This window comes from Alligator mississippiensis, chromosome 13 (genome assembly GCF_030867095.1).
Source record: "Alligator mississippiensis isolate rAllMis1 chromosome 13, rAllMis1, whole genome shotgun sequence".
NCBI classification, from domain to species: Eukaryota; Metazoa; Chordata; order Crocodylia; family Alligatoridae; genus Alligator; species Alligator mississippiensis.
Genome location: NC_081836.1, coordinates 5,798,541 through 5,826,156, shown reverse-complemented (window position 1 = coordinate 5,826,156; position 27,616 = coordinate 5,798,541). Strand labels below are relative to the sequence as shown.

Genomic DNA, 27,616 nt, shown 5'->3' with positions numbered 1-27,616 from the left:
GGACTTTTTGGGGTGGGATCCGGGCTAATCGGTGCAGCTGGGGCCGAGGCAGCTGGTCCCGGAGGCTGGGCGGTGTGGGAGGAGGAGGGAAGGGGCTGGAGCTCCGCCCGGCAGGAGAGGAGAGGAGAGAGGAGGAGCGCAGCGCAGCGCAGCCGAGCCGCGGGCGCGGGTGAGCGGGGTGCCCGGGCGCGGGCGCGGGGTGTGGACGTGCTGGAGCCGGGGAGGGCGCAGCCCTGGGGCCCCCTGGCACGTGCAGCCCGGCTGCCCGGGGGCTGCCCCGTCCCTGGCAGGGGCGCCCCTTCCTTCCCACGGTCCAGCTGGGGCGTGTTGCAAGAGCCTAACCTCTTTTCTCCTCCTCCTGCCCCGATTGCAATGCAGAAATCTCCTCCGGCCTTCTTTTCCAGGTTGCCGAAAGTTGCAGGAAGCTTAGGTTCCAATGGGGAGGAAACAGAAAAAGGGGTTTTACTCCTCTTGCCAAAAAAAAAAAATAGCAAACCAGGAAAAGCTGTGTTTGAGCAGCTGGAGCGAGTGTCAGGAAAGCTTTAGAGAGGAAGCAGGAAATCCATCGCAGGTAATTCGTGGCGCTTGGGTCCGGCCGCACGTCGGGGTCGGCTTGCTTGTCCTGTTCCCACCAGCGTCCAAGTGAAGGGTGGTCCTCGGACGGTGGGGATAGGCCTGTCTCCCCCGTGAAAACCCGGTGAAAATGGCTGCGGGTCACGGCAGTTGTGCTTTGTAGCCATGTGTTTTCTTTTTCACAGCTCAAACATGCCACGAGAGGTCAGGCAGTGTGGATTTGGTCCCACGGTCTTTCCTGGCAGAGGCCTGGGTTAGCTGTGTCCAGACGTGATTAACGTGCGCGGAGCCGGAGCCCAGAACAATGAAAGTGGAACTGCGACAATCCACAGAGCTCCCAAATTTTTGTTTCGGGAAACTTAGGTAGAGAGAGAGGGTAGGAAGACAGGACTTCTGTCTCTCGGTGTACGGTAATAGAGCCAAGTCCCTGCGCGGACTAGAGGGAAAGAGCCCCTCGTGCCCTAACCCTAAACCTTATTTTCAAAAGGCTTTTCTGAGCCTACATTTTGTTCAGAGCCGGTGGAATTTAGGACGAGTCGTGGAAGCCGTTCTAAAAGTTTTGCTTTTGGTTTTCAATAGAGGGAAATCCAGTAATTGTTTTTAGTGATTGATTTATTTATTTTACAAGGAAGTTTCCAAGCAGTGTTAAAATGCCTGCCTTTGGAAGCAGAAACATCCCCTGCAGCATGTTTTAAGCCCAAACGTTGCCGAATGAAAACCCAAATGGAGCAGACTTCCTTGTCTCGCATGTGAAGGCAAGCAGGAAACATAAATAAGAACAAGGTTGACTTGTCCCCCACCCTAATTTTATGGTAGTTTAGGTCAAATTGATTGTGCTTCTAATACACTTGGTGGCAGAATTGAAGGCCAGGGCTTGTTCTGAGCAGGTGTGTGTGACTAACCTAATAACAGGCCAGCCGGACTTTTACTTAATCTGGACTTTTATGTGGTTTGGTCAGTCTAAAGTTTCTCAACAAGTTGTTACGTTTGGCTGGAGCAGGGATGAGTTCTGTCTTGCTGCAGTTATTGAGAGGACTGGAAATAATGGCCTATCCTTAGCTCTGACAGTAAATGTCACAGCAGGTAGTGTCTCTGCTCAGGTAACATGGCATGACTTCCCTTGGTCTTGGTGTTGCATGCCCTTTTGGTGTAAAGATGAGCTGTTGGAGAGATATTAACTCTTTCTCACCTTTCCTTGTCCGTTTTGTTCTGTTGTTCCCTTTGCCCTAGCTGTACTAGACACAAAAAGGTGTTTTGGATGCATCTATAGTGCACAGCATTAGAAAGGCAGATCAGAAAATGTGTGCTGTGAATGCCTGGTTATTCAAAAAATTACAGGAACAGCTGTTAAATAGAGGGTTAATTGACCATTAGTTTAATTAGAGAGGTGAAGTAGATTGTGGACAAGTCTCCCAAGGGATGCAGTAAAAAGGCCCAGTGCTTGAGTCACTGGGTTATAAATCACTTGAATTGATTGTGTGGAACAATCCTGCATTATTGTGAAGGCAGACGGAGTGACCTAAAGAGTCGCCTCTGTCTGGGAAATGTAGACTAGAGAGGGGAGCAACCAGCCAGCTCATTTAAATCAAAACCTGAGTACTTTAGTCATCAGGAGCTCTTGTAATCCTGTGCAGAGATGCTCTTTTTCTTTGCAGCTGAGCCTGGAGCTGGTAAAGCCGTGGAGATGCTGCATCTCCAGTTACAAGACACCAGGTGCTCATCAGATCACTCTGCAGCTTGCCAGTGTGGCTGCTTTTGCTCAGGTGGGGAAACTTGAAGATAATTAAGGCTGTGGGAGATGACCGCGGCCCGATGCTTTGTGCAGCGGGGAGCTGACAGGCCCGTGGCACGCAGGTTGCACAGACCTCTTAAGCTGGGAGCCCTTCGAGGATGGGAAGAAAGAGCAGGGGGTCTCTTTCCCACCCCTACGGCGTGGAGCCACAATCCTGGAATTGGTGTTTCCGAGCTACAAGAAACCTTAGTGCTGTTACCTCGCTAGACTCGCAGTGGGGGCTTGCCTGGGCAGCGTAGTCCTGTTTCTCCTTCGGAGCCAGCGCTGGGTGTTAAGTATGAGCTGCACCTTATCGAGTTGGGATGATTTAGTTCGACGCTGAGTAGGGGGCTGGAGTAGATATCCTCATGAGGCCCCTTCCAGCCATACTTTCCTATGATCCTGTCGGTCTCCGAGTGTACTGGCGTGAGCTGTAAAGCAGCTCTTTGTGTGCTTGTGGGAGGAAGTCCCAGTTGCACCTTAAGCTCCTGCGCGGTTGGACTTGCCAGCAAAGCCCTGTTTATTACAGCAACGTCTACACTATTGCTTTTTTCCTAGGGTAGCAACGTAGGAGCTTTTATCAGAATAGCTGATAAACTATTATAGCGGGGGCAAAGGGGACAGCTAAATTTCTGCCTGACGTGGTGGGGGAGGAGTTCTTAATGAGACGCTAGTCTAGAGGCTCTGAGCTGAACCCAAGGACTGCACCTCCTCCGCAGTAGACGTGGGCTGGTTGCTCTAGAGGAGTTGCATATGTGACAACTTCACCTATGTGGATGGAGGATTCGGGGGGGTTTCTGAACCCCTGGGTTTCTTACTTTTGCATGGTTCTCTCTGAGGTCGGATGGCTTTTCTAAAGATACGGTGCACCTTGATCTTTCCGTAATCTCTCCCAGCCTCGTGCTCTCTGGTCTGTAAGTGCTGCCATTGAGTCACTGGAGACTGAATTGCTTTATAGCCATTAACAGCTTTTATACGAAATTTCTAGCTCGGCAATATTGTGGGGTGCTCCTTGCCTTTTTGATGTTTAAGGCAGAGAGAGGTGTAGTTGGGGTGTGAATCTGAGATTGGGTACGGTGGCACTGTACGGATGAAACTTTTCAGAGAAGCACCAGGTTTTGTAGGCGCAGATGCATCTGATGGAGCAGGGTGTAGTTAACAAAAGCTCATGCCTCTCTAAAGGGGTTACTCTGCCCTTGCCTCGAGTCTAATAAGGCAGTCAAGTTATGTGCCTGCAAGTCTTGTTGATAATGGCCTTGAAAAATGCAGTGACGTTTCTCTGGTCATTTCACTAAGCGATGTGATTTATTTCAGTCTATTCCTTATCGGTCAATTCACACGCGCAGAGGATCCCACGCAAGTGTTAACTCCCCCTCAGTTGCTGTGAGTCGAGAGATGGGCACCTGCGATGATAAAGCCAAAGGTTGCTGTTCCTGAACCAGAAAGGACTAAGGAGATAGAGACGCAACAGGTTTTATAATACGTAGAGCCAAGACTGCTTCCTCTGCTCAAGGGTGCATTTACATTGTCTCTGACTCCTTCCTAACTCTTCCTCGGCAGCTCCTTTTGGCAAGGAATCGTCCATGTGGCTTAGCCCAAATCATTGGGGTTGGCAAAGCACTTTAGGGATTTTATTTGTAGGCGATGGAGGCAACGGGGTTTTGTTGCACGCGTGTCCTCTTGCAGTGCTTGAAATAAGCAGGTGTCAGCCTTGTGCTACTGCATGAGGGGTGGGAAGGGAAGCAAACTAGTCCTGTTGGGGGCTCAGGGGCATGAATGTGGAAGCAAAAAGAAAACCCCTGTGTTTTGTAAATGATCAGAGATCAATACAAATGATCAAACCTGTTCCCTTGTGACCCTGTGTCTAGCCGTATGGGCAAGTCATATTTGACTTGCAAAGACTTGTTTTGCATCCTCACCTCAGTGCGGGATCCTGCAATGACCTTTTCATGCCATTTACCCTGTAACCATGTAGGCATGGTGCAGGCTGGCACAGTCTTCCCCATGTCTTATGCTGGTGTGGGTTAAACTAGCAGTGCTGCCGTGGCACACGGGTAGCTTTTTGTTCTTATGATAGTCTGGCTTGTAAGGCTTGTGTAGCATTCAAGATTGGACTGTAAAAGCTAATACAGCACTAATTTCACTGACTTAAGCGTGTGCTGAGGACTTGCAGCTTGACTCCTGCTGAAGCTCATGGGAGGTGAGGTATTTGCTACACTTCAGGATCAGGCCCCTGCTTTGAAAAAAAAGCACTGTAGCCCCCAAAGCCGTGCCTGTCACAGGATCAAGACCCAAACCATTTGTGAGCCTGACTTCACTTTCACACAGCAAGATCAATTTTCCATTTTTAATAAAAGCAACTTCCTACTAGAGCTGGCTGAGTAACAACAGAATAAAACCTGCTAGTTGAAGGTATGTATTCAATTTGCAGGTACTTGTACAGCGATACGCTCCTTGTTTGGTATTTGATCCCGAGGGGATCAGATCATTTAGAAAAGGGTTGCATTGAATGCTGGCAACTTTTTATTCTTCGGTGTGGTCGCTAAAGCCTGACGCATCCTGACTGCTCCCTCTGTCTCTCTGCACTTCCTTTTCACACTTTCTTTCCTGGAATAAGTCATTGTGAGATTTTTCTTTTCTTCTTCTCTCTTCCTTCTCCTTCCCCACATCTTATACATACACCGATCCCCTCCAGGGACCCACCCGCAGGGCTGGGAAACGATGCCAGGCATATTCTTGGGTCTCTTAACCAAGGACAGAGGTGTCTTCCTTCAGTCACAGGTGTAACTATCTCTCGGTAAGGAAAGGGTGAACCCTATTGCTGGCTGCGGCGGTAGCGCTCCTTCAGTAGCAGGTCCTGCACACCTTGTGACTTGTTAGCTATCCACCCTCTTTGTCACACGTGGTGACTCCTGTGTACAGTCATGGCAGACGACTCCCTTTTTAAACGTATTTCTTTTGGCAGAGCCCCTGGCAGCAGGGGTGACAGATGGGAGCCGAGTGTTCAATGTTAACTTCTAATACCTTATTTAAATGACGTTGTTTGTGTGCATGTGTGTGTATGTGCTGTATAAAGAGAAAACCACGCGTGATACTTGGAACTCTTAGGGAATCGGAAGATTTGGGGACGTAGAAAGGATAGTTAATTGTCATTTTGAGTGTACAGTTCAATTTGCAGATAAAAGCACCTTGGCCTTTGAGAGCTGTATTTTAGACGTCCTATCGCTCAAGCCAGAAAAGGAGATGGGAATTGGGAAGTAGAGAGTGAACCTGGAATTTGACTAATATCAGGCCTAGATTTAAAGGATCGTCTAGGATAACGGGGAATAATTCAAAGACCTCGGGGGTCATTGGTGGCGGGAAGCCGGGGCCCTTCAAACTAATTTCACAGTGGCCGCCAACAGCAGCAGCATCACGGCGCCACCATGCCCAGCATCCGCGCCACGCGCTCCTCTGCCCCCGCCACGTATAGCAGCAGCGTGTGCTGGCCCTGCAGGACGGAGGCACGGGGGTCAATCCCCCCAAATAATACTTTATCCCGCCGCCTATGCTCAGGGTTAATGTTTTGCAGAGAACAGACTGCTTGTAAGCAGAAGAGATCGTATGGAGCGGAACAGAAACACGGTGTTCAGTCCTGCTCTGCCAACAGGCTAGGGACCTTTAGAAACATAGAGCAAGAGGGATCACCAGCACCTGAAGGCAGCGATGAGGATGACAAAGGAGATGGGGCTTTGTCATTACGTGCAAAGGATGGGCATTTCCAACATGAGCTTATTTTGTTAAATTGTGAAGGGCAGGACAGGAAAGCTATTTGGGAGATGGGAGTGTGAAGAGAGTATTGTAAAGTAACACCCAACAAAAATCTGGCGAGTCCTTTTGCAGGCAGTGAGCTGGTGGGACTGCCAACACTTTGAATCTGTTCAAAACTGTGGTGGACACGAAGAGCAGGGTGAGGCATGAGTGGCACCACTCGGTTGGTCGGGTCATCTCTCTCGTGCTGCTCCTAGCATCTCAAGATGATGGTTGGAGGGGAACTAACTGGGTCCCATGCCGACTAGTTGCGGTGGTTTTCAGAAGAAGGGTCTGCACCAAACGGCAGCCAGAGCAACTCTGCATGTTGATCCCTGGGAGCGTCTAGCGTGTTTTGCTTAAGCTGGAGGAGGGGGGGAGAAAACCCTTTGGGAGGTGGCGTGGTACAAGAGGAATAACTGAAGTGATGGAGCTGTACAAGAGTTGAAGGTGCAGTTGTATTAGAAGCAAAAGTAAGAGGAGAGAGGAGGGGCTGGGAGTGAGAAGGCACCGATCCCATAGCCATATTGAGGGACACTGGGGTATAATCGTAAACTGAGAAGGGCATCTACTTGTAGGTGCACCTTGGGGGCTACTGTAGGGTGAGATTGCTGATGCTTTTCTGATGTTGCAAGGATCACAACACTGTGATTTCTTGGAAATTGGTTGTGCAGTGCTGTAACGCGAAGAGCAGCCACTATGCCTGGCTTGCCATGCTTGAGCGACCCAGAGCGTATCGGCACAGGATGCGCTCTCTGACCCGAAGGGGCTTTCGGCTAGCACGGGACAAGGCTGTATTCACTTCAAGGCTTTTTGAGGAGTGTCCTCAACTGCTTCTGCTTCTGGATATATTACAACACTTCGTGATTTCATGCCATCTCCTGGGCTGCAGTGTTAGAGGGAGCAGTGACTAAACCTCAGCTTGGGTGCCCCATTTACAACCTGGATAATCAGACCTGATTGAGAGGGACTTGAACTCACTGCTTATATTGTGCTTTTTGGGTGGAGTCAGGAACACAAGGTAGAAGATGAGTGACAAACTGAAGTGTGAAGTCAAGATATTTGCTTTGGTTGGCTATTCACTTTGGTTTGTCTTGTATTTATCAGATAGATAATCCTTGATGGTGATGGAGGCCCGAACAGCAACAGCAATGCTTGATGCTTCAATTTATCATGTTGTGTCGTTTTTTTGGGTTTTTTTAGAGCTTTTAAGGACTGATAATAATCTGTTTTGCAGCATGTTCTGGGGAGCCTGGCTGCATTTGCAAACAGAGCAACTTAGCTGGCCATGGGATTCGCAACCCTTTGTCCTCGCGTATCTTGGGGTAGGACATCTCATACAGTGTTACCAGCAGGGAGAAATGTGTGTTTATACGCTTGTTCGATTCTGTTTTAGAAGTCACTTATCACGAACGTCAAATTATCGGTAGTTCAAAGGACGACGACAGTAGCTTGAAGTGTTAGCTTAACAGTATGTTAATTCATATTAATTTCTGACTGCTGAATGTAAGTAAGTTGATGGTTTCCTTGGCTAGGTCCACCAGTCCTTCAGATTAGATGTCCAAGCCCAGCTTACTATTTTACTAAGAGGCAAAAAAAAAAAAAAAAAAGTAGATCTATTTTTACACTGTATGGGAACAGTATGTGCTAAAACATCTTGTAGAACTACTAGTGAGTAGACGGAGGTTGATTTTAAAATTCAGGGTTGTAACCTAAATGAAAAGCCACACCCTCTGAGCCACACAGGTGAATATCTATATCTAGTTGGAAATGGTGCAGCTCTTTTAAGGTGGGATTTGTCATACTTCACTCTTTTTGTAGAAAAACTGGGATCTGTGCTTGCTGAATAACCTGCGCACAATTAAGAGAGTACGAGGCAATGTTACAGTAAAATCATGTCTTACAGTTTGGGAAAGTTAACAAGCATAACTTTTGGTCGGTTGACCCCTTTTTTTGTTAGATGAAATGACTGCTTGCACTTAATGCAAAAGCCATGCGCTATGTGCCCTTTATCACAAAGGATACCGCATGTAGAAATTAGCATTTTTAATGTATGTTGGGCAGTTAAAGGCAAGCCTTGGGTTTAATCGCTATGAATGACTGGTCAGAAGTCTTTTAGTAGCATCAAAAGCGCCGGGAATAAACTCCTACAGGAAGTGAAGACCATCAGAAACCTCATCCCTTTCTAGTTGACCTTCTCTAACATAAATATATGGCTGTGGGCGTACTTAAAAAATTCCCAAACCCAAATGCTTCCCAGCACACACTTCTCCCCACGGGGAGAGGCCAAGAGAACAAGATGCTGATCGTGTGCAGCAACACGAGACAGGAAGAGACCTCTCAGGACAGTGTCAAGACCCCTACGACTGAAAGCAACTGAGCAACAAACCCCTGTCCAAAAAAACCACTGCACTAAGTCACAGGTGCTAAGCACCACATGGTGCATGTAGGGTCTTGAATACTAATTTTAAGGGAAAAAACTCCACGGTGTGTCAGGGAAAGATGGCAGGAGATCCAGGGCACCACCACGTCTGGGAGGTGTTGATGAGTATGATATGAGATCATCTGTCCACACGGAGGAGGAGGAAACTGCAGTCGTGTATGTGTGCTTACAGGGATGGGTATGTTGCTTTGTTTCCTTGTGAGTCGACAGCTGTCAGATTAATATTGCATACCCAATTTCTCTAGCACTGAATAAAAAGAGGTAAAAATGAAAGGCAGCTAAAAAAAAAAAAAAAAGAAAGAAAACATGCCTTGCAGCAGATCAGTTAAATAGCCAGCCAACTGCAGCTGCATTTCGTTTTTAGAAAACCAAAGATATATAAGTTAGGCTTTTGTGGGTGATTTTTGTAGAGAGGATATACTAACTGCTTGGGCTCAGTTGTCTTTGAACAGTCCCCTTGTGTAGGCACTAAGTGCTTTGGTATCTTGCCCACGGATACATACTCTTAACTGTGAAGTTATGGATAAGAACAGCTTTCTTTCACCTTTCGTGAGACTGAAGGACGTGGCATTCATAACCAAATAATTTTAGCAACCTGCTGTCTCGTGGCAAGTACGTCCGCGTCTCTTTGACAGCATCTGTTTTGAGGTGCATCATCTTAACGGCCGGGCTGCGATTTGATGATTCCAGCTTGCTTTTTGTTGTTGTGATTGGATTGTGCCAACTGGCTTTTTGTTGCATCTTTTTTCCTGTCTTGCCTAAAAGAGATTAAATGTGATGGACGCGGTGCAGGACCGAGAGATGGAAGCTGCTGGGTTTTAATTGCGGTTCCACACCCGAGCTAAGGAGCTGTAGGCAAGGAACTGACTTCTGTCCTTTGTAAAAAAAAAAAAAAAAAGCAAATCGGGAAAGCACACGATATCCAAAAAAGGGTATATATAGCACTAGAATTTTGTCATGCTTTTCTGATTTTCATAAGGCTCTAGCGATGTACATTTTGCTGTCTCTGATACTTTGGACATGGCCATACTTGGAATCCAAAACAACTTCAGAAAGTGGAACTGTTCAACTGCAAGCGTCAGCTCAAAAATATTTAAAAGCTATTCAAATTATTACTTGTTTGGTATCTCTGGGATTTTTTGAGACATGTGTCAGTCCCTCTTTCCACCAGTCCCTTCCTTAGAGTTGTTAGCTTGGGGTACAGGCAGATCCACCCATTTGACTGGTGTCTAGAGCTGGCTTAATTAAAAGTCCACTAGATACAAGTAGGTTGCTTGACATCTGTGAAAGTGGCTGCAACTTTTAGTGCTCTTGAAATTCAGGCCATTTATCTAAGTGCCTAAAGACAGATTTGGGAGCCTGCTTTGAAGTACCCATTTCTGTAAACCGTGGTCTAAGTCATTTCTGGACTATATGTTTTATTAGTGCATGTAAGCATCAAGAGGGAGACTGGGAAAGGTCCATGATAAGCACAGTTAGCAACGAGCAACCGAGCCCTAGCATCTAGCCATATCATTAGGCAATTGAGAATAATTTCAGAGTTTCTCAGCATTTATGCTGATGTGAAAAGGCAAAGGATTAAAGATGCGGGATCCTTGGCAACAAAACAGAAGCTGTGATCCATTTATTTGTGAGGATAAGCAACAAATTATTCTCAGGTGGCAGCAGATTTTGTTATAAAACTCGGAGCCGAAGACTTGAAAAGGATGTACTTGGCTGGCTGGAGGAGTGGCCTGTGTCACCACCGTATTCCCACCACCAGATAGTAATTGTTCAAACTGCACCCTTCGGAGACCAGGCTGTTTCAATCACCATCATTTTCCTGCAGTGGGTTATTACTAGATCTTAAAACTATGCATTTCTCTTTTCCCTGCCATAAAGGAAGATCCTCTTGCGTGTGTAGGTCAGGGTAGAAAGAGCCAGCATACAAAGCTAATTTGAGCTGCTTTAACCAAAGTCATTCTTCAGTACCAACTCTGATAGAAACCTTATGGTTGGGAAGCACCTTGCATTTGTGAACCTGATCCAGAGCTTTCGTGGCAAGTCGAGACGGACCGAGCTCCGGTGTCTGCTCACGATCTAGCTGTGCCGAGGAGCAGCAGCATGAATTTTATGAAAGCTGTGATCGTTTCCGTAACGGCAGCGGTGGAAACCTGGCCAGGGCGCTTTCACTCTGGGGTTTGGTGCAGCTATAGACTGTGTTGGGCTCAGGCATTGTTAATAGTGTGGGCAGGGGGAACTGACCGGAAAGGCAAAAATAGTGGGTAACCTCATCCTTATGGCACAAAAAGGCTGAGGGAAAGTGAGTCTTGGGGACCTCAGCCCCAAGTCGGGAAACTGGCTGTACAAGAGCTTGCACCTCCACACTTCTGTCAGCAAGATGTGGGGAAGGACCTTCACTTATATCAGTCTTTTCCTAGTTGGGCTCTGATCCAAAAGATGCAGTCTGTAAGCAGGGCCCCTGGACTCCGAAAATCCTTCTCCCTTTCCATTCCCAGACACTGTGGGGGCCCTGGCTCTTTCCCCTAAAACTTTGGTAAGCTGCTGCCTCCTTCTTTGCGTCACTGGGTTAGTAGGGTTAGGTCTCTAGCTATCAGAAGGCAAAGTTTAGAAAGTCCTGGTTAGCGGCTCAATTATTCAATGCCTTTACATTAAAGGAGCATGTGACAGCCGAGTTGGCTATGTGAGCAAACCGCCCTACTTGTTTGATGTTGATAAAGGCAGTGGAAATCGGTTCATTAAAAAGGGAATGTGATGAACTGAGGTCTAATGGATCTCTTATGCTGTTGTAAATTGGTGTTGGCATGCTCTCCCCAGCTCCTGCCGAAGCATATTACTGACATAAATGAACATGTCAGTCTTCTGACTCTCCTCTGGTTAGTCTCTTTTTTTTTTTCTCGGTGGCAGATAAAATGCAATCGGACTATTTCACTTGCGGCATCAAGGAATATTCAAGTTCCCTAGCCCTGGCTAGCAAATGATACCTTTCCAGCAAGAAGCATTCAAGGAAAACTGCAACCATCTGGCCAGCCCAGCAGCATGCACATTGTTGTACTGAATACATCAAAAAATATTTTAAAGGTAAAATTAGACTAGCAGGGATATTACTGGTTTGCAGCAAATTACTCTAAGTTATAACAGTGTTATGGGGATCTAGTGGTACAGGTTAGAAACCAGGTTACCAGTCTGATTTCCAAAGTGTTTAATAGCTGATGGCTCATTAAAACTTCTAAAAAGTGAGACACTTTTTTTTGTTAACTACACCACCATTTCAAAAACAGAATAGTAGCTAGGTTATAGCCCCTTTATTTCTAGAATCCCAAATTATATCCACTTTTATTACGGTGGCTAATGCAAGCACTAAGCTGGGAAACCCCAGTGGAAAACTCGATGTCATTTTAAGGACTTTGATCTGATCAGCAACAGATGAAGGTAATTGCTATTATATGTTAAGCTGATGGTTGCAAGTGTTAGGAAGGAATTTTCCCTAATTTCAGAGTTGCCAAACTGACTGACGGCTTGGCTGAGTTCTTGGCTTTTTTTCTGTGATTTCTCCACCCTCCTAGCCCTCTTTTTCTGACCTTGCCTTGAAACATTATGTATTGATTATTTGCAGTTGCACAGTCTGATTGGTCTGCTCAGTTATCTATGTACCTATTTATATTGCTCTCATCTCCATAGCTGTGGCAACTACCATGTTCTGACCTTGTGAAAAGCGATCGACTGTATGTGGGTGCAGTTTTTCTCTGCAGACGTTGGCATCGTTGCTTTTTTTTTTTTTTTTTTGCTTCAGTTCTGGTGCTTTTAGATGCTTGCAGACAAGGTTCAAGTTTAGATGCTTGCAGTATTTGTACTAATATTATTTTTTAATACGGTGGCACTTAGAGGCCAGTCACATTGGGAGCCCTGTGGTGTGCTAGATGCTGTACAAATATGAATTGGCATCATAGCAAAAAGCAGCTTTAAAAAAAAACAACTAAAACTTATTGCATGATCCCTCAAAGAGTAGGGTGATGGCAAGTCTTAATTGAGCTGAACTTGCAAATCTGGTTGCAGAGAGAATATGATAGAGGTCCTTCTTAACTGTTGCTGGAGACCTGGGAAAACTGGTTTTGAGTTTAGGGGAAGCAGGCAGAACTTTTGTAGACTCAATGACAAGTGTTAAAGTATCTTGCTCAGGCTTCAGACTTCAGTGAGTTCTGGGCTTGCCATGAAAACCCTCCCCAGCGGACCTGGCTCTTAACGGGTATCTGGTTCATTTAGGCTGGGGAGCCAAAAGCCAGATCCCTCCCTACTGTCCTGTTGGCTGCTTTGAACTGCATAAGCTCAAGGAGAAGTTTGAACTTTAAACTCTCTAGAATCTTTCCAGGATATGTTTGAACTTGGAAAAACAATTGCTCATCATCACAATTAGATGCAACTCTCCACTTGCCAAGCTGGAAGCTAGGAAGTGAAAGAGCCAAGTATAAACTCTGCCTTTCCTTTCTCACCTAGACTTTCCTTGGGTGCTTTTCCCTCCTTCCAATTATCACTTCAGGTCACTATTAAAGTGGATAATTCCACTGACTTGCCCAAGGCTGCATTTGGCCGTGATTGCTCTTTACTGAGTAGAGCAGTGGGTTTCAACCTGTGGTCCATGGACCCCTGGAGGTCCCCAGACGGTGTCTGAGGGGTCTGAAAAGATGACCGTGGTCAATCAAAAGTATGTGACTACCCACATTTACAATTCAAAGAGGTCTGCACCTCCATTCAAGTCTTTTTTTACGGGTCCACCAATGAAAAAGGTTGAAAACTACTGGAGTAAAGCGTGTAATCCTGAATTTGGGAAGGGTGAAACCGAAGCCTCGCAACATTCCCCTTCAGGTGGCTTATTTTACTACTTCAAGCCTTTGTGGAATATGTTTGAAAGGTTGGGGTTTTGTTTTTTTTTCTCTTTCCCCTTTAAATACTCTATCCTAGGCATCGGCAACATTTTTGGGCAGAGAAACACCCACAACGTAGACTTGTAAGATGTTGGCGTGCCAGGGGTGAACAACAGGGGACCCATGAAAGGCCCAATTTTCAAGTCTTTCAGTTATGCCAGCTCTTGAAAGAAGCATGCAAATAGCTTGATGTCAGCTCTTTTGCTTCTGCAAAGTTTGTCATCTCCAGCCACCAAATATTAAGGCTGGAACTTCTCAATGACCTAATAGTTTAGTCCTGTTCTCTGTCTCCCCCCTAACCCCCCATGGGAATCTCAGCCAAACCCCCCCCCGAGAATTTGCACTGAGGGGCTGAGAACTAAAGGGAAAGTATCAAAGTAACAGAGGTTGGACTTGGTTAGTGCAAAACAAAAGCAGAAATGGTATTTTCCCTGTGTAAAAGGATGACTCAGACTGCAGAGCAGCCATCTGGCAAGGTTGGAAGCCGCCGTTGCTTTGGTAGTCACTTCCCAAGGCATGCCCAAGCACTGCTTTGCATCTTTTTGCCAGCATTTAAAGGTGTAATCACTTGTCTATATATGCTTGGGTATTAGTAAGGTGCGTTTGCATTCACAAGGGTCACATCAATGAATGGTTCAAAATCTGCATCATAGGTATTACAGTTATGGGCATACTGATTAATGGGGAATCTGATTTATTATGGCAGCAGAAAGCCTAAGCAAATCCCCATAATCAATTCTGCTAGGAGATAATTCAGGCTTCAGTTAATCTGGCTTAGTCATAACTTGTGTAAGTACAACTTGCCGTTGCAGCAAAATGTGTATTTATCGGAAGCAGTTCCCTGGGGGTGGGAAATACACCTGGCATCTTTGCTTAGCTTTCTTGCCTAGCAACATCAAAGGCAGGTTTCATGTATGATGGTCTGTTGTCTAATGGGCAGCTTCCATCTTTACATTATGACTTCTAGGCAGAGGACCACGTCGTAGTTTGCAACACAGGACTTCAGATGAAGCGTACTGCCCCGCTGACGTTGGGTATGAATTGCACGCTACCCTGACTTCACCTCCGTGGGCGAAATAGCCCTCGAGCCGAGTTTAATAGGTTTGTTACGCATCGTAACCACGTCAGATTTGCCCTTTCCCGTCCAGCTCGTCTTATCCATGTGATCTCATGGTGCAGATTGTGTTTCTGAAAACGTGGGTGGGAACGCTGGGATGCAGGTGCGGGGCGGGGGACCCAGAGCAATCCTGAATTTGGTGGGGAGGCAGGAAGAGGGGAAACCACCCTTGGGATGCCTTTTGACCTGTGTGGATCTCTTCAGAGCTTTCTCCTCTGCATAAGGCCACCTGCCAGCCTGGGTCTCCGGGCATGCTGAGATCTCCTCTATGAACACACAGGTAGATGAAGGTTGGCCCTCTACGCTGTGTGATGACTTGGCCAAAGCACGTGTCCCTGCTCTTTTGTCCCCGATGCATTTTCCTATCTCCGTGGCGATTCTGATTTTTATGTATGTATTTATTTTTGCTCTGCTGTTAAAGAATTGGAGTTTGCCTTCTTTCCTGCATGCACCAAAGGTGGCAGCTCTCACTGACTTTGTACTGAGATTTTTCTCCCTTATTTGGTGGCCTTGGCAAACTGACCGGTGCATGCTGCAGTGCACGGCCTCTGTTAAACAAGTCATTATAGTCCGGATCTCGTGCAAACAGAGTCTTAATGGCCGATGGCTCGTGCTAATTTAAGACATCTCTGAAGAAGGCTTAAACTCTGCTGTTGTCCAGGGGATTATACCATAACTGTGTTTGGAGAAGTCTGCTATAACATCAAAATGAAGTAGCTTTCTCTCTTTAACCGTTTTTTTTTTTTCTTCTCCCTTAAACTGTGTGCCTGCGGGGGCGCAGGATTGTGGGTGTAAGTGTGTGGAAAAGGTTTGTACTTGTAATGGAAAGAGGAGAACAAACCTGCTTTGGAGGTGGGATATGCTGTGTGGGGACAAGAAATCAAAACGGAGCTCAAGGAAGGCGTTGTTCAGATCCCTGCACAAGGCAGGATTAGCTTCTCTGGCATCGGCGCCCTGTGCTGTAACTGCAGTCGTGGTTTCGTGACTCAGCGTTTGTCACGTAAATCATTGCTAGGACGCCCGTGAGCTAACAGGTGCATGTGGGCTGGAAGCAACGCAGGCTGCAGATCCAGGGAGGACCCACGTCGTACAAGTGTGATTGATCCTGGGGTATGTTACAGAGCTTCTGACCACTCTTTACTACTTCAAAATTAAAAAAAAAAAAAAAAAAGTGAGTCTTTTAAAAAGCTTAGTTTAGGGTAAAACGAGCTGAGCACCACATGGATTTGCATAGCGGAGTATCAAGTGGCTCAACAGAAACCAGGTGAAGTTGCCAGGAAGGCTTCCCCTCTCGTCCCTGTTTCCTTTGCAGCTACCTCTGCTTCTCTCGAAAGCATCAGGAGTGGGGCAGCAAACAGGTTGAGTTGTCCCTGCTGGCCGTGGTTACCCAGTGGGACCGGCTAACTAACTACCACCAGCTGGACCTGCCTGGGTGAGGCTGCCTGCTGATAAGCAACAGCTCCTTTCGGAGCCCAGCGGAAGATGCTCATCAGGATAGATGCCTCTGTGTAGCCCTGGGCTTCTGCCTCCTTGTTCTTATTTCCCTGGTTCTTGCCTGTTGATGCCTAGTTACCCGGTCCCAGGTCCTTCCTCGTTTGCTCCTAGGTCTTGCTTGTTCTGTTCTCTGGATCCTCTTTCCTGGCTCCATCCTTGTTCCTGCCTGCCGACTCCTTGTCCCAGCCTCCAGCTCCTTGACCCTTTGTGCTCCAGACTCCAGTCTAACCCTCTACTCGCATCCCAGTCCCATATAACTATATCTGGACTGCCCAGCTAGTGGCTTTTTTAGTCTAGATCCCTGCTTCCTGTTGCTGATCTGCCCCTGCACAGCTCCCAGTTCTCTCCGGGATGAGCCCCTTCATCCCAATCCCTTACAAACCCTGTCCTCCAGACCCACCTCTACAGGAGACCCTTGCTGCTCTGACCTTGTCTGTTCCTGATCTCCTGGGTTGTGTCCACGTAGGGTCAAGCCCCGACTGTGTCCTTGTATCCCGGACAGAAAGCGGCTGGAGCTGCCAGTCCAAACCAATTGGTCTCCAGGCTTGTACTTAATGGCAGGGATTTTCTTCAATACTAGGGTCACCACCTCACCTGCTGGCCACAGCCTGGGAGAGGAGCGTGGGTACCTTACCAGCAGGGAGAAGAAGGCAGTTTAGTTAAACTTTATTTAAACAAATTTATCCTAGTTGCATTTTCCCCAGTACCAACCTCATTTTTAACACTAAGGGATTCGGGAGCCAGAGTTCAAAAGTGCAGAGGTAATTTAGTGGCCTAAGTCTCGAAGGCTTTCTAAGAAACCCGGCTGCTGTAAGTTTTGAGAAGAGCCTGAAGCACTTTGGCTCATTGCAAAAGTTTAGGCCCTGAGTAACTTCATTTCCAAGCCTTTGTAGTGGTACCACAGTCGGTGAGTGAACTTGCTGAAGTATCATGTGCTTAGGAGAGCAGTGAAAGCAGGTGCCTGCTTGAATGCTCCTGTTTAAGGCTGTTGATAAGCTTATTTGCTTTATATTCATACCACACCTACAATATGTATGGCTGGACTTCCTGTTTCCTAGCTGTGATTTTTGATTAATTTTAGTTTTTACTGGTATCGTGGCTATATGAAATAGCATCTTGCCTTAAGGGTATTGACTTCAAAAGCAGGTGAAAACTAGTTCCTTCAACAAAACTGCCAGTCAGCTTGCTCCTTCTGTGCCAGATGATCCCAGCTCAGGGCAGAACTGGAGAGGAAAGGTGACTTAAGTGAATATTGCACAGTACATAATCACCTTAGTCGCAAGGCAGCGCTCTTAACTTGCTCTAAAGAGCATTGCATTAATATGGCTCAAAATGTTTTTGGAAGGGAGGACGAGTCAGCTATGCAGTTATGGTGGTCAGCATAGCCTGCCGTTTGTTAGCTCACAATTTGAGGGTTGCTGAGATGGGGCATGCATGCTACTTCAGTCTGGAGGGAGAGCTGGACCTTTTTGCTGTTGTAATGCGTGATCTTATTACGTGGTATGGGCAAGACAGGAACCGTGGTACCAAAAGAGTTTTTCAAGTCTAGTCTAATGGAAAAATGATCGCTTCTCCGTAAAAAAAGGGAGTACTCTGCCCTTCCAGTCGAGTTGCCACCTTGTGTATGTTGGGCTGATTCAGCATCCGTCAAAGTCGGTAGGAGCCCTTCCACTAGCTTCCCTGGGCTCTGTGGATCAAATGCATTATAGGGGAACCATTAGTAAAAGGCCAAAAAGAAAAAGCTCAGAACTGTTTGCTTTTTAAATAACTGCTTTACTTTTATTCTTGAGAGTGAAGTAGTAAATATGTTACGTATATTTGAATTGGAAGGAGTTTAGCAATACCAGCCTTCTTCTGCTGGACTCTCCTCTGAACTCCTTGCCAAGAGGAGGGAGCTTTAATTTCCGTGCATGCCGATTAGCGAGGGTCTGTTGTAATTAAGATAAGCATCTGTAGGCTGCACTTCAAAACAGGGCTATAAAATGTTTCAGTAGGCAGACATGAAATTTCATATTTTCCCTGCGATATGGAGCAGAACCAAGAAATGCAGGCAGCCCTTAACTTTTCAAATGAAAGCTGCCGAAAAGGTGGGGGAGGTTAGCTGCAAAGAAACATCTGAGAGCTATAACTTCACGGCTCCATCCATCCATCAGGCTTGAAAGGCGACAAAGAAATAACATGTTCTGCGACTAAGATTTAAGTTGCTCTAGGTGCTTGCTTGGACTTGGCTATTAAACTTGTACGGGGCAAGGAGGGTGGGGAAGTGTTAAACAGACCTCAAAGATAACAAGATGGTTTAACTTGTGCTCGCATTTAAATGCATTGACATTTCATCACAAAAATTTCGTCCCATTGCTAGGGCAACGCAAAATGTGGCAAAGACCCTGGTTGTGCTTTGCTGCAGTGGTAGCAAGTGAATAAAATAGCTTTTGCAATACAGCAACATCACAGTTTTTTTGTTGGCCCGCTTTTGAACTAACAGAGTGCAGTACATTTATAAAGTGTTTTCAGAGCTCTGTAAGCCGGGACAACTCTCCTTGCACTTTAAAGGGCTGGTGAGTATGTAGATGTTAAACAGGCCATTTAAGAGCAGGGGTGTCAAACTCATCCTGGTCTGCGGGCTGGATCCAGACTGCAGAGGCTCCTTCCACAAGGCCAGCAGAAACCGCAGTGGGGCCACGCTCAGGCTTGACGTGGATCCGAGACCAGGCGGCAGCACCGAGCTGTGTTCAGGTGGAAGTGCAGATCCAGGGGCAAATGGTGGCATGGGACTCGAGACGGGCATCAGCGTGGAGCCAAGAGCCCACGGCAGTGTGGGGCTCTGGCTGGGCAGCAGCGCAGAGCAGAGGGCATGCAGTCCAAGTGGCCGTGCAGAGCTGAAGGCCCATGGTCATCGTGGTCCAGGTACCCCAAATACTGTGGCAAGCCATGCTCCCACTTTCTGGTAGCCCACCAAACTACCGGCGGGCCACGTGGAATAGTTCGGTGGGCTGCAAATGGCCAGTGGGCCGCATGTTTGACCCCCTTGAGTTTAGAGTAACTGAGAAGGACCGTGTTGGTGGGAAAGCTGCAGCCTGTATCGTACCAGGGGACAGATTTTCTGCAAGTCAGAAGTATTTGCAGGGCAGACATTACTCTCTAGCTTCTTCAAGTGCGTGCCTTCCAGCAGCTGCTATGACTCTACTGCGCTCCTGTGTTGTACTGACAGTTTGAAGACCTTCCCTACAGTTAACACTTAAATTTCTTTCTTCCTTGCTGAACTTTGCTTCCTTCATTTGTATACTCCCTCGTTCAGTTTGTTGTCTCTGACTAATGTCGTGTGAATGCCTTAGTTGCTTCCACTTTTTTTTTTGGTACTGCTAGGCCAGCCCTGTTTTAAAAAAAAAAAAAGTTAAAAATTTAAAAAATCCAACTTCCTCTGACTTTATATAGCTCCTCTAGTTGCAGCATAATCCATGAAATGTGTGGCTGTGGCATTTGAAAGCCCTTCCCAGGTATTTGATTGCTTCTGCTGGAACCAGGCAGAGGGTCTTCCCTTTGCACTTCTGGGAGCTTGCAGACAAAAGTTGATAGAGCTAATACCAGCAGTGGGGTGAAGCACCTCGTATTCCTGATTACGTATTGGAAAGTCCATGTTGAGGAGAGCAGAGGAGCGTGGCTGACGACTCTTTGATGCGAACATTATTGTCACCGGTTCAGAATTGTGGTTCTTACTCAGCTGGCTTTTGTTAAAATTGGCTTTTATCACGTGATCGGACTTTGATAAGTACAAATCCCCTGGCTAGGTTTTTCAGTTAATAGATGTTATTGCGTTCTTTGGTGTGTTCCTATTTCATGCACACCACAAGACAGCTCTTTACAGCTGCCTGGACTCCAGGCGTGTGTCCTACCCACAGCAGGTAGCCATATGTTCATCTCTTTTGTGCAGTTCTCCATTACCTTTTAGCTCCGTGCTCGTTATTGTAATAGCAACATACGTTCTCTTTCAAGGACTGCTGATAATCTGGAACAAATTCGGTAGCCAAACTATTTCAGTGCAGGCCTTTCAGTACTCAAGCACACGTTAGAAGGAAGATCCAACCCATATGCCTTGGGGCTGGGAGGGAGAAGTTGGTCCCAGGAAAGGAAATAATATTGTAACAAATTTTCCACTTAGTAGAAATGTGACTTCCTAATTTTGTTTGCTCTCGTTACTGATGCTTTCGTTAGCAAACACTTGGGATTCAGCATTTACAGAGCCCCCACCTGCCTCGGATTTGCCATCTGCTGCAGTCATAATCTTCATTTCAATTTGCGGTTCTGAAGGGAGCGATCCAGCTCTGTTTTTCAAATGGCCACTCGGGATTTTTTTTTCCTGCCGAATTGGCCAAGGCACTTGGCAGAATAACCCACGTTTAGACAAGTTAAGTGACTCCTGTTGCTCTGCCAAGTACTTTCATTCCTTGAGGACCACTCCTCCTGTTCTAGGTGATTGGGAAATGTTTCTGCCCTTTATCAGAGCTTGGTGCCAATTGCTTTCGAGTTATATATATATATATATATATATATATATATATATATATGATAACAACACCTTAAGCTCATTTTGTCTTGGCCATGCAAAGAGAGACTGCCCGAGTGTTACAAGTCCATGATTTTAAGGGCAGTGACATGGTCCAGTGTAGGTCAGAGCACCCTAATGGTTGGTTTGACTGTGCCAGCTGGCAATACCCCACAAGGGACCAGAACCAGCTGGAGGTAACCCGCCTTGACTCATTTTAGTAATGTCTCCTGCAAGCCACGCTCCCTGGGCCAAGGCTGGGAGTGGCACAGATAGCAGTACGCCCGCAGCATTTCGGGGAGAGCCCGTCCGTGCCATGGGAATTCTGCATCATGACTCCCCAAAATGTGAAGGAATCTGTCCCGTTCCCCCACCAGCAGAAAGGAAATAGCTGAATTTATATCCGCAGCACGTTGCATTACCCAATACCTGTGTACTACAAGTGGCCTGGGAGAAGGGCGCAGTGCATCATGTGGTGTAGTCTGCTGTCCTTTTCCCACCTTGGCTACCGGAGGTCTATTCCCTTAAGGTGGGCGGGGGGGTGTGCAAAATGGTGGATCTGGCTGGCAGCCGGACTCCGTTTCCCAGCAGCCCCTGCCTGCATTGCTGCGGCCGGTTTCCAAGCAGAGCCCAGCAGCAGCGGGGCCATGGTTTCCATGGAGACCAGCCCCAGCAGCGCTGGCAGGGCAGGGAGCAGCTCCGGGGCTGAGATATTGTAGCGGTGACAGCGTGGTCCAGAGCCGGGGCAGAACTGTGATTCGCTGCCCGCAGGGCCGTGTGGGCAGCAGGCTGGCTCTGCCCCAGCTCCGGACTACGTTGTCACCGCTGCAAGATCCCAGCCCCGGAGCTGCTCCCTGCCCAGCCAGTGCTGCTGGGGCTGATCTCCGTGGAAACCCTGGCCCTGCGAGGTCAGGGCCCCAGCACAGCTGGGGTCTCCATGGAAACCGGCTGCAGCGACATAGGCAGGGGCTGCTGGGAAATGGAGTCTGCCACAGGCCACACTTTGCCCACCCCTGCTGTAAGGGAACAGAGCATCATGCATCCTGTAAGACTGCTGTTTGTTTTGGCTCTTGAATGAAAGAACTGTCCTTTCTCAGTCTAAAGAAGGAAACCTCATACCAACATATGCCTGACATACCATTCAGCTATAAAAGATGCAGGGCACACGATAAACGATAAAGGTGAAGCCTACAGTGAAGTACCCAATAGCTTCCTTCCAACATAAATGACCATGGAAAAGCGGAGGAGTGGGAACGGCGGAAAGCATGCCTCTGTATTTGTAGAGCTGGTCTACAGTTCTTGTCAGTCTATTAAAGCCAGGAAGTTTCCGACAAAATCTACTGCAAACTTCATCTCAAGTGCAGAGGTCTGGGAGGTCTGCTGCAGAATTTGACGTCCCCGGGTGTATGCGCCCCTGCTAGCTGCAGTCCTGGTTAAGGACTTCAGATACGTCACCTGGGCCGGACACATTTGTCGGCACGATATCTAGTCTTTGTTCAGAATGCGTTCAGTTATTACCAGTGCTCGTTCATGCTGTATTTCCTCTTATTTAATGCACTCTTCTGGAGTAGGTTTCACATATATATGATGGGTGGGGTTTTTCATTAAGTTCTTCCTTGCAAAACCTTTCTGTGATGTCTCCATATCATAGTGAGATTTGGCATCTGTCAGGGCTTTGTAATATAGAGCAGACACGAATACAGAACAAAACATGGAGCATTAGGGTAAGAAGAGGCTTTCTGTCTTTTTTGAAGCATCTTTTTGTGAAAATTCTCCGCTTTTATGGTTTGAAGTGGAGTGAAGCTAATCATCTGGTCTGAAAGAAATTTAGATGGATTAGTTAAGAGCCCACTGGGTTTTTTTCCCATGGATGTTTAGTGTGGGAAATCAAAGTGGTGCGCACAGTCTTATGCCAGTCAAAAATTCATATGAAATGCCTCCCAGTAACCAAAGTCAGAAGCACCAACCCAGAAATGACACCTGGGGAAGAACCAGCATCTATCATTTAACTAGCTTTTAATGACCCAAAGCAGTACGTGAGTCTTGCCCGTGAAGCTTCTTGACTGTCCTGCATCATCTGCTAGACTCGGATGACTTGCTGCTGTTACAGCAGTGATTAGGATCGGGGAGTCCTCATTGCATTTGCCAGTGAGTCAGTTATCTGGCAGCTGGTCCTGGTTAACCACACATTTTCATAAGAGTCTGTGAAAATCTGACATGCTAGAAACTAAGGAGAATTGAGGCACACTTGGAAAAGAGCATACTTGGTACGAGCGAGTACACTTGCCCGTTCACTCCTGGTTTGGAGAGGAGTTCCGAAGAAGTTGTTCTACCATTTACCAGGTGGGGCTTCAGGTAACCAGTGTCACCGTCTTCCTATAGGTCCTTGGTAAGGAGAAACTAGAAGACAGGTCGGATTTGTGGTTGTGTAAATTAGAGTAGCACAGTCGCACCTGGTTTGCTGGAGCAAACTGAAATGATATGCCAGGCACAGGAATACAAGTGGTGGAAATGTGTGTGTAGGCCATGAAAGAAGACTCCAAATCCAGAAACTACAGCAAAGCTGTGATTGCCTATTATTTGTGTCCCCTTACCACCGAGATACTCCAGCAGTGAACGAGATCCCTGTGAGGCTAGGTGCTGCATGGATATGGGATTAAAAAAAAACCCAACCTGCTGTCCTTTCCTCAAATACCCAGCAGCCTAAATACAAGACCAGAGCCAACAGATGAGGAAAGCCCAAGGAAACGGATGAGAACCTCAAGAGTTTTATTGCATAGTTTTTTTTTCCCATTAGTCCAGCAAAGATTTATTATTCTGACTTTAAAAAAAAAAAAATGGTCTGAATTAATTACAGATTGGACTGCTCTGCACCTACTAAAATGTCACATAGCTTCAGCTGAATTGTCTGTGTTCTGTAATACATTATTCTTGAGGGGTTTATGCTCATTTCATGCCTTCAAATTTGGTCATTCACAATGTGTCTCCTAACGATTTACTCTGCTTTTGGAGAACATAAAAGAAACAAATGGTATCATAATAAGCATACCAATGTAAGTGCATTGAGAGGTCCCCAAGCACTCTAGAATAAATCTCCCATGTAGTTAGGGCTAGCCGCAAGCTGCTGTGGCTTGGCCTTTCTGTAGGCATTTATAAAGTGCCAGTTGCTGTAGGAAAGCAAAGCAAGTCTCTAGGTCCATCAACCGTGCAAACTCCAATTAAATTTCCAAGGCTTTATGTGGGAAAGGATGAATCTAAGAGAGATTATAATGACGCTGGTCCTGCTGCTGCTTCAGAGCTTTAACAAGGAGGAGCCTGCCGGTTTGGACACACGAGGTCAAGATTTGCCATCACCAGCTTCTGTTGCATAAGGGGAAATCTGTGCTCAGGAGTTGGATGTTGGTGTACTTTTTGGCGGGGGGAGCACAGAGAACAGGGCAGTTGGGAAGTGAGGGATCTCTTGTTCAAATTGTCCCTGCACGGAGAGGGTGGGACAGAAGCATCCCTTGTCTACCTGTCGCCTGCGAGGGAAGTAGCCGCATCGCTGCAGACCGCAGCCAGCTCTCTAATCAGCTCTTTAAATGTATTAAAGCTTTCCATTTTGGTTTCACGCCCAGTATATTTTGACAACTGCAGTTAGTCTTCAAAATTGTGGAGGCCCGTAGGGCATGTGGCAAGAATCTAAAATGCCTATTATGAAGGGTTTGGTTTTGTGGGGAGTTTTTTTGCAGTCAACTTTTTAATACCTTTCATTATGAGCTTCCAAAGCAATGTCATGTTTATCAAGTCATCATACAGCTATTTTATTTTTTTTTTACCAATAGTAATTAGCCCTTTTTAATTTCAGATTGCCTAATAAACATTTAATCATTGTGTCTAGTGTCTACACCACCGAGGTAGGTAAGAATTCTTCATCTCACAGATGGGTAGGTTGCAAAGGGTAAAACTTTGCAGAAGTGTCTGAAGTCTGACTGTGAGTCAGTGGGAATTTCAACTCCCACATCACTCGTTTTTTCAAATGGCATTTTAGATGAATAACTCATTGGGGCAGACGTTACCAGCAGCTTCTGCCTGTGGTCCCGTACTGCTGGAAGAGGAGCTTCTACCAAAGGCCAGCACAGAGCCCCGAGGAGTCTGGTGATACGTGCTGTGTTTCAACTGCACAGCCATTTATTTGCAGGAAGGGAAGAGAGACTTCCTAGCTGAAATCACAGGGGGGACTGCAGTTAGGCAACGTGTAACCACTCAAATTGGAATTGAGTCAGAAGGAAATTTTACCACTGCCTGCTTTTGTCAAGCTTCAGGGAGGTTTTTGGCAAGTGGTGAGGATCTTTTTTTCGCAGTGTATGAGAGAGAAGCAACCTGGCAAAAAGCAAGGTAGGGGCACGCTGTCTTTCCCAGGCGTGATCCAAATGGGCAGCTGGGACTCTGGTGCTCACCCCCATCCCGGTTTGTGACTTGTGCAGAACGTCTGCCGGCGTGAAGACCTGTGGCACGAGCAAAGCGATGCCGAGCGGCCGCCGTTGTTCCACATTTGTGTTGTGTTGCATGTACTAATGGATGTTTCCTCTCTTTCTCCAGGTCTCTCTCTCAACTTGGGCATTTGCAAGCACTCGGAAGAAGGACGAATATTTGGATTTGAATATTGGATTTGAATATTTGGTCTGGGAAGGCATGCCAAGCTGATTGTGCTCTGTCTGGTGACAGCGTGGTGGGCGCAATGGCTCAGTCTAGGTCAAATGGATCTCACTATGCCCTGACTGCCATAGGGTTGGGAATGCTTGTCCTTGGGATCATAATGGCTGTCTGGAACCTGGTCCCAGGCTTTGGCCATGGTGATAAGTCTCCCTCTTCTTCTGGAAACAGCAGCAAGCCAGAATCGGGTAGTGGAGGAGGCATGCTGAAGAGCAAGACATTTTCAGTGGCCTATGTATTGGTTGGGGCTGGAGTGCTCCTTCTGTTGGTTTCCATTTGTCTGAACATCCGGGACAAAAAGAAACAAAGACAAAACGAGGATCTTGGCAGGATCCAGCACGAGGCATCTGCTGAACCTCAGCATCAGGAGGATAGGTAAGGGGCTAGGTCTAATGTACCGGTATTATTAAAAGGTGGGGGTGTGAGATGAACCTGTTTAGAAATGACTCTGTTAAGACCAATGGTAGCACATGCTAAAATAAAGGCATTTAAAGTTTCATGTTTCAGAACATAAACTTGATTGCCTTAGAAATCGGGAAGGAATTCCTCCTCCTAAATTCCACCATATAATCAGGTAAGTCAATGATAGCAGCATTTTCCTTTCTCAGAAGTGTAAACTGCTGGATGGTGCTGGCAAAGGTATAAGTGACTGGATGTATATATGGCTGCATCCTATTTACAGAAGTTTTACAAGACTCCTTGCTTTTCGTAGTAGGAAAATAGCATGTTAAGGCCTGCTTTTTAATAAGAGTTGGTAGCGTCAGCGTGAAGGCTCCTACAGGGAAAGAGGAAGGGAAACAAGAGTGTGCCGAGGTCTCCTTCTGATGGCGGCATGTTAAATCTAGGAAGTCTGTGGGAAACTGCAAAGCAATTTATTGGTCGTGGATATGGAAGTACGTACCAGACGAGAGCTCGAGATAAATGAACAAACTTTTGGGTCTGTTTTAGTAGGGGAACTCCAGTGAACTTTGAACGAAGAAGGCTTTTGTAGTTAGGATGTTTTAAATAAACTCGGGCTCAGACATCACAGGAAAGAAAACGAAATCTTGTGGCAGAGGGCAGACAGCTGTATCCTTTCCCTACAACACTGGTGTCCTGTCTGCCCCCCACCCCTTTCAGAGGTAAAAAAAAATGGACTATTGAGATGAAATTTAAAAAAAGGAGACTGCCAGGTGGTAAATGTCTAGCTTAGTTTGCTTAAAAAGTATCATCATGGGAGTTATAGAAAGCTCAAAGATACTTAGGGAAGTTGCCGTGCAAGACAGGATGGATATTTATATTGTGGCTTGTGTGAAGGAAAATTTCCTAATGCTAATGAAATGCAGGCTGCGTGTATATGTGCAGACTACGTATCGACTGACACTTAACAGGTTTGCAAAGAGTCACTCCCCTCCAGAAAGTGGACAAGGCTTGCATTAATGTGACCTAATTAATTGTAAAGCCATCAACTCAAGGTACATCCCTCTAGATTGTGTCCAGATTAGTGGTGCAGATGGCAAGGAGATGAGAAGAATTTTTTGCTGGCCTATTCCGGGGGAGAAAAAATCACTATTGGGGTATACAGCATAACAGCTTGGGGGAAAATGGAAAGAAGAAACAGGCCACATCTACACAAGTGGCAGGCTCGTTAACTGCACAGTCGTTTAGTACTTGCTTAACCGAGCACTAAACGACTGCGCAGTAACTGGCGTTACTACACAGTACCATCCCTGCACGGTTATTTTTAGACGCTTCAGTAGCAATGAGCTACTGCACCGTAGCATCTTGCGTGGACATGCCTATGGAGTAACGAATGCAACTTGCCTGAACTGCAACTCATTTTAATCCCAGGGCCACAAAAACACGCTGTAACAGGAAAAACAGTGGGGCTACAACCAGCTTCTCAAACTAAAGTGGAACAGGCATTTCCAATCTGCTGCTTATCATCAAGCTAATGTCATGTAACAGTGGGATGAGGTTCAACAGAACCGTTGATTGCTCGGTGGAGTGAATGCTAATTGTGGAAGAACATCGAAGTCCAACACTGACATAGTGTCTTGTATCTGAGAAGGGCTTAATGAGCGTTAGGACTGGGAAAGCGAATTGCTTGGTTAGCACAGTGCAAGCAGCTTTGGACTCTTTTCCGTCTTTTTAGTTGGTTTCTCAGATTCACGCTCTGTATTCTTGTCCTGCTTGTTTCAGCGATGCGCTAGACTACCAGAAAGTAATGCATAAAGTATGTTTGTTCAGTGGTCATGAGGACTTCAAATCAAAAGTAACCTGGTTACACCTA

At 46.6% G+C, this 27,616-nt stretch overlaps 1 protein-coding gene across 5 annotated transcripts in view; it reads left to right on the top strand.

Moving 5' to 3' along the window:
* The first annotated feature begins 77 nt into the window (after positions 1-77).
* The window catches only part of TMEM51 (transmembrane protein 51), a 32,630-nt gene continuing 5,091 nt past the window's right edge, over positions 78-27,616 (top strand). For 2 of the 5 annotated variants that reach the window (XM_059716336.1, XM_059716332.1), the window contains exons 1-2: positions 78-169; positions 25,231-25,719. In XM_059716336.1, the coding sequence (XP_059572319.1) occupies positions 25,370-25,719 (350 nt within the window). In that variant the 5' untranslated portion in view covers positions 78-169; positions 25,231-25,369. Of the gene's footprint in view, positions 170-251; positions 572-11,490; positions 11,658-14,489; positions 14,600-25,230; positions 25,720-27,616 lie in introns of those variants that run through there. The other 3 variants (XM_059716333.1, XM_059716335.1, XM_059716334.1) reach the window with 3 other exon arrangements.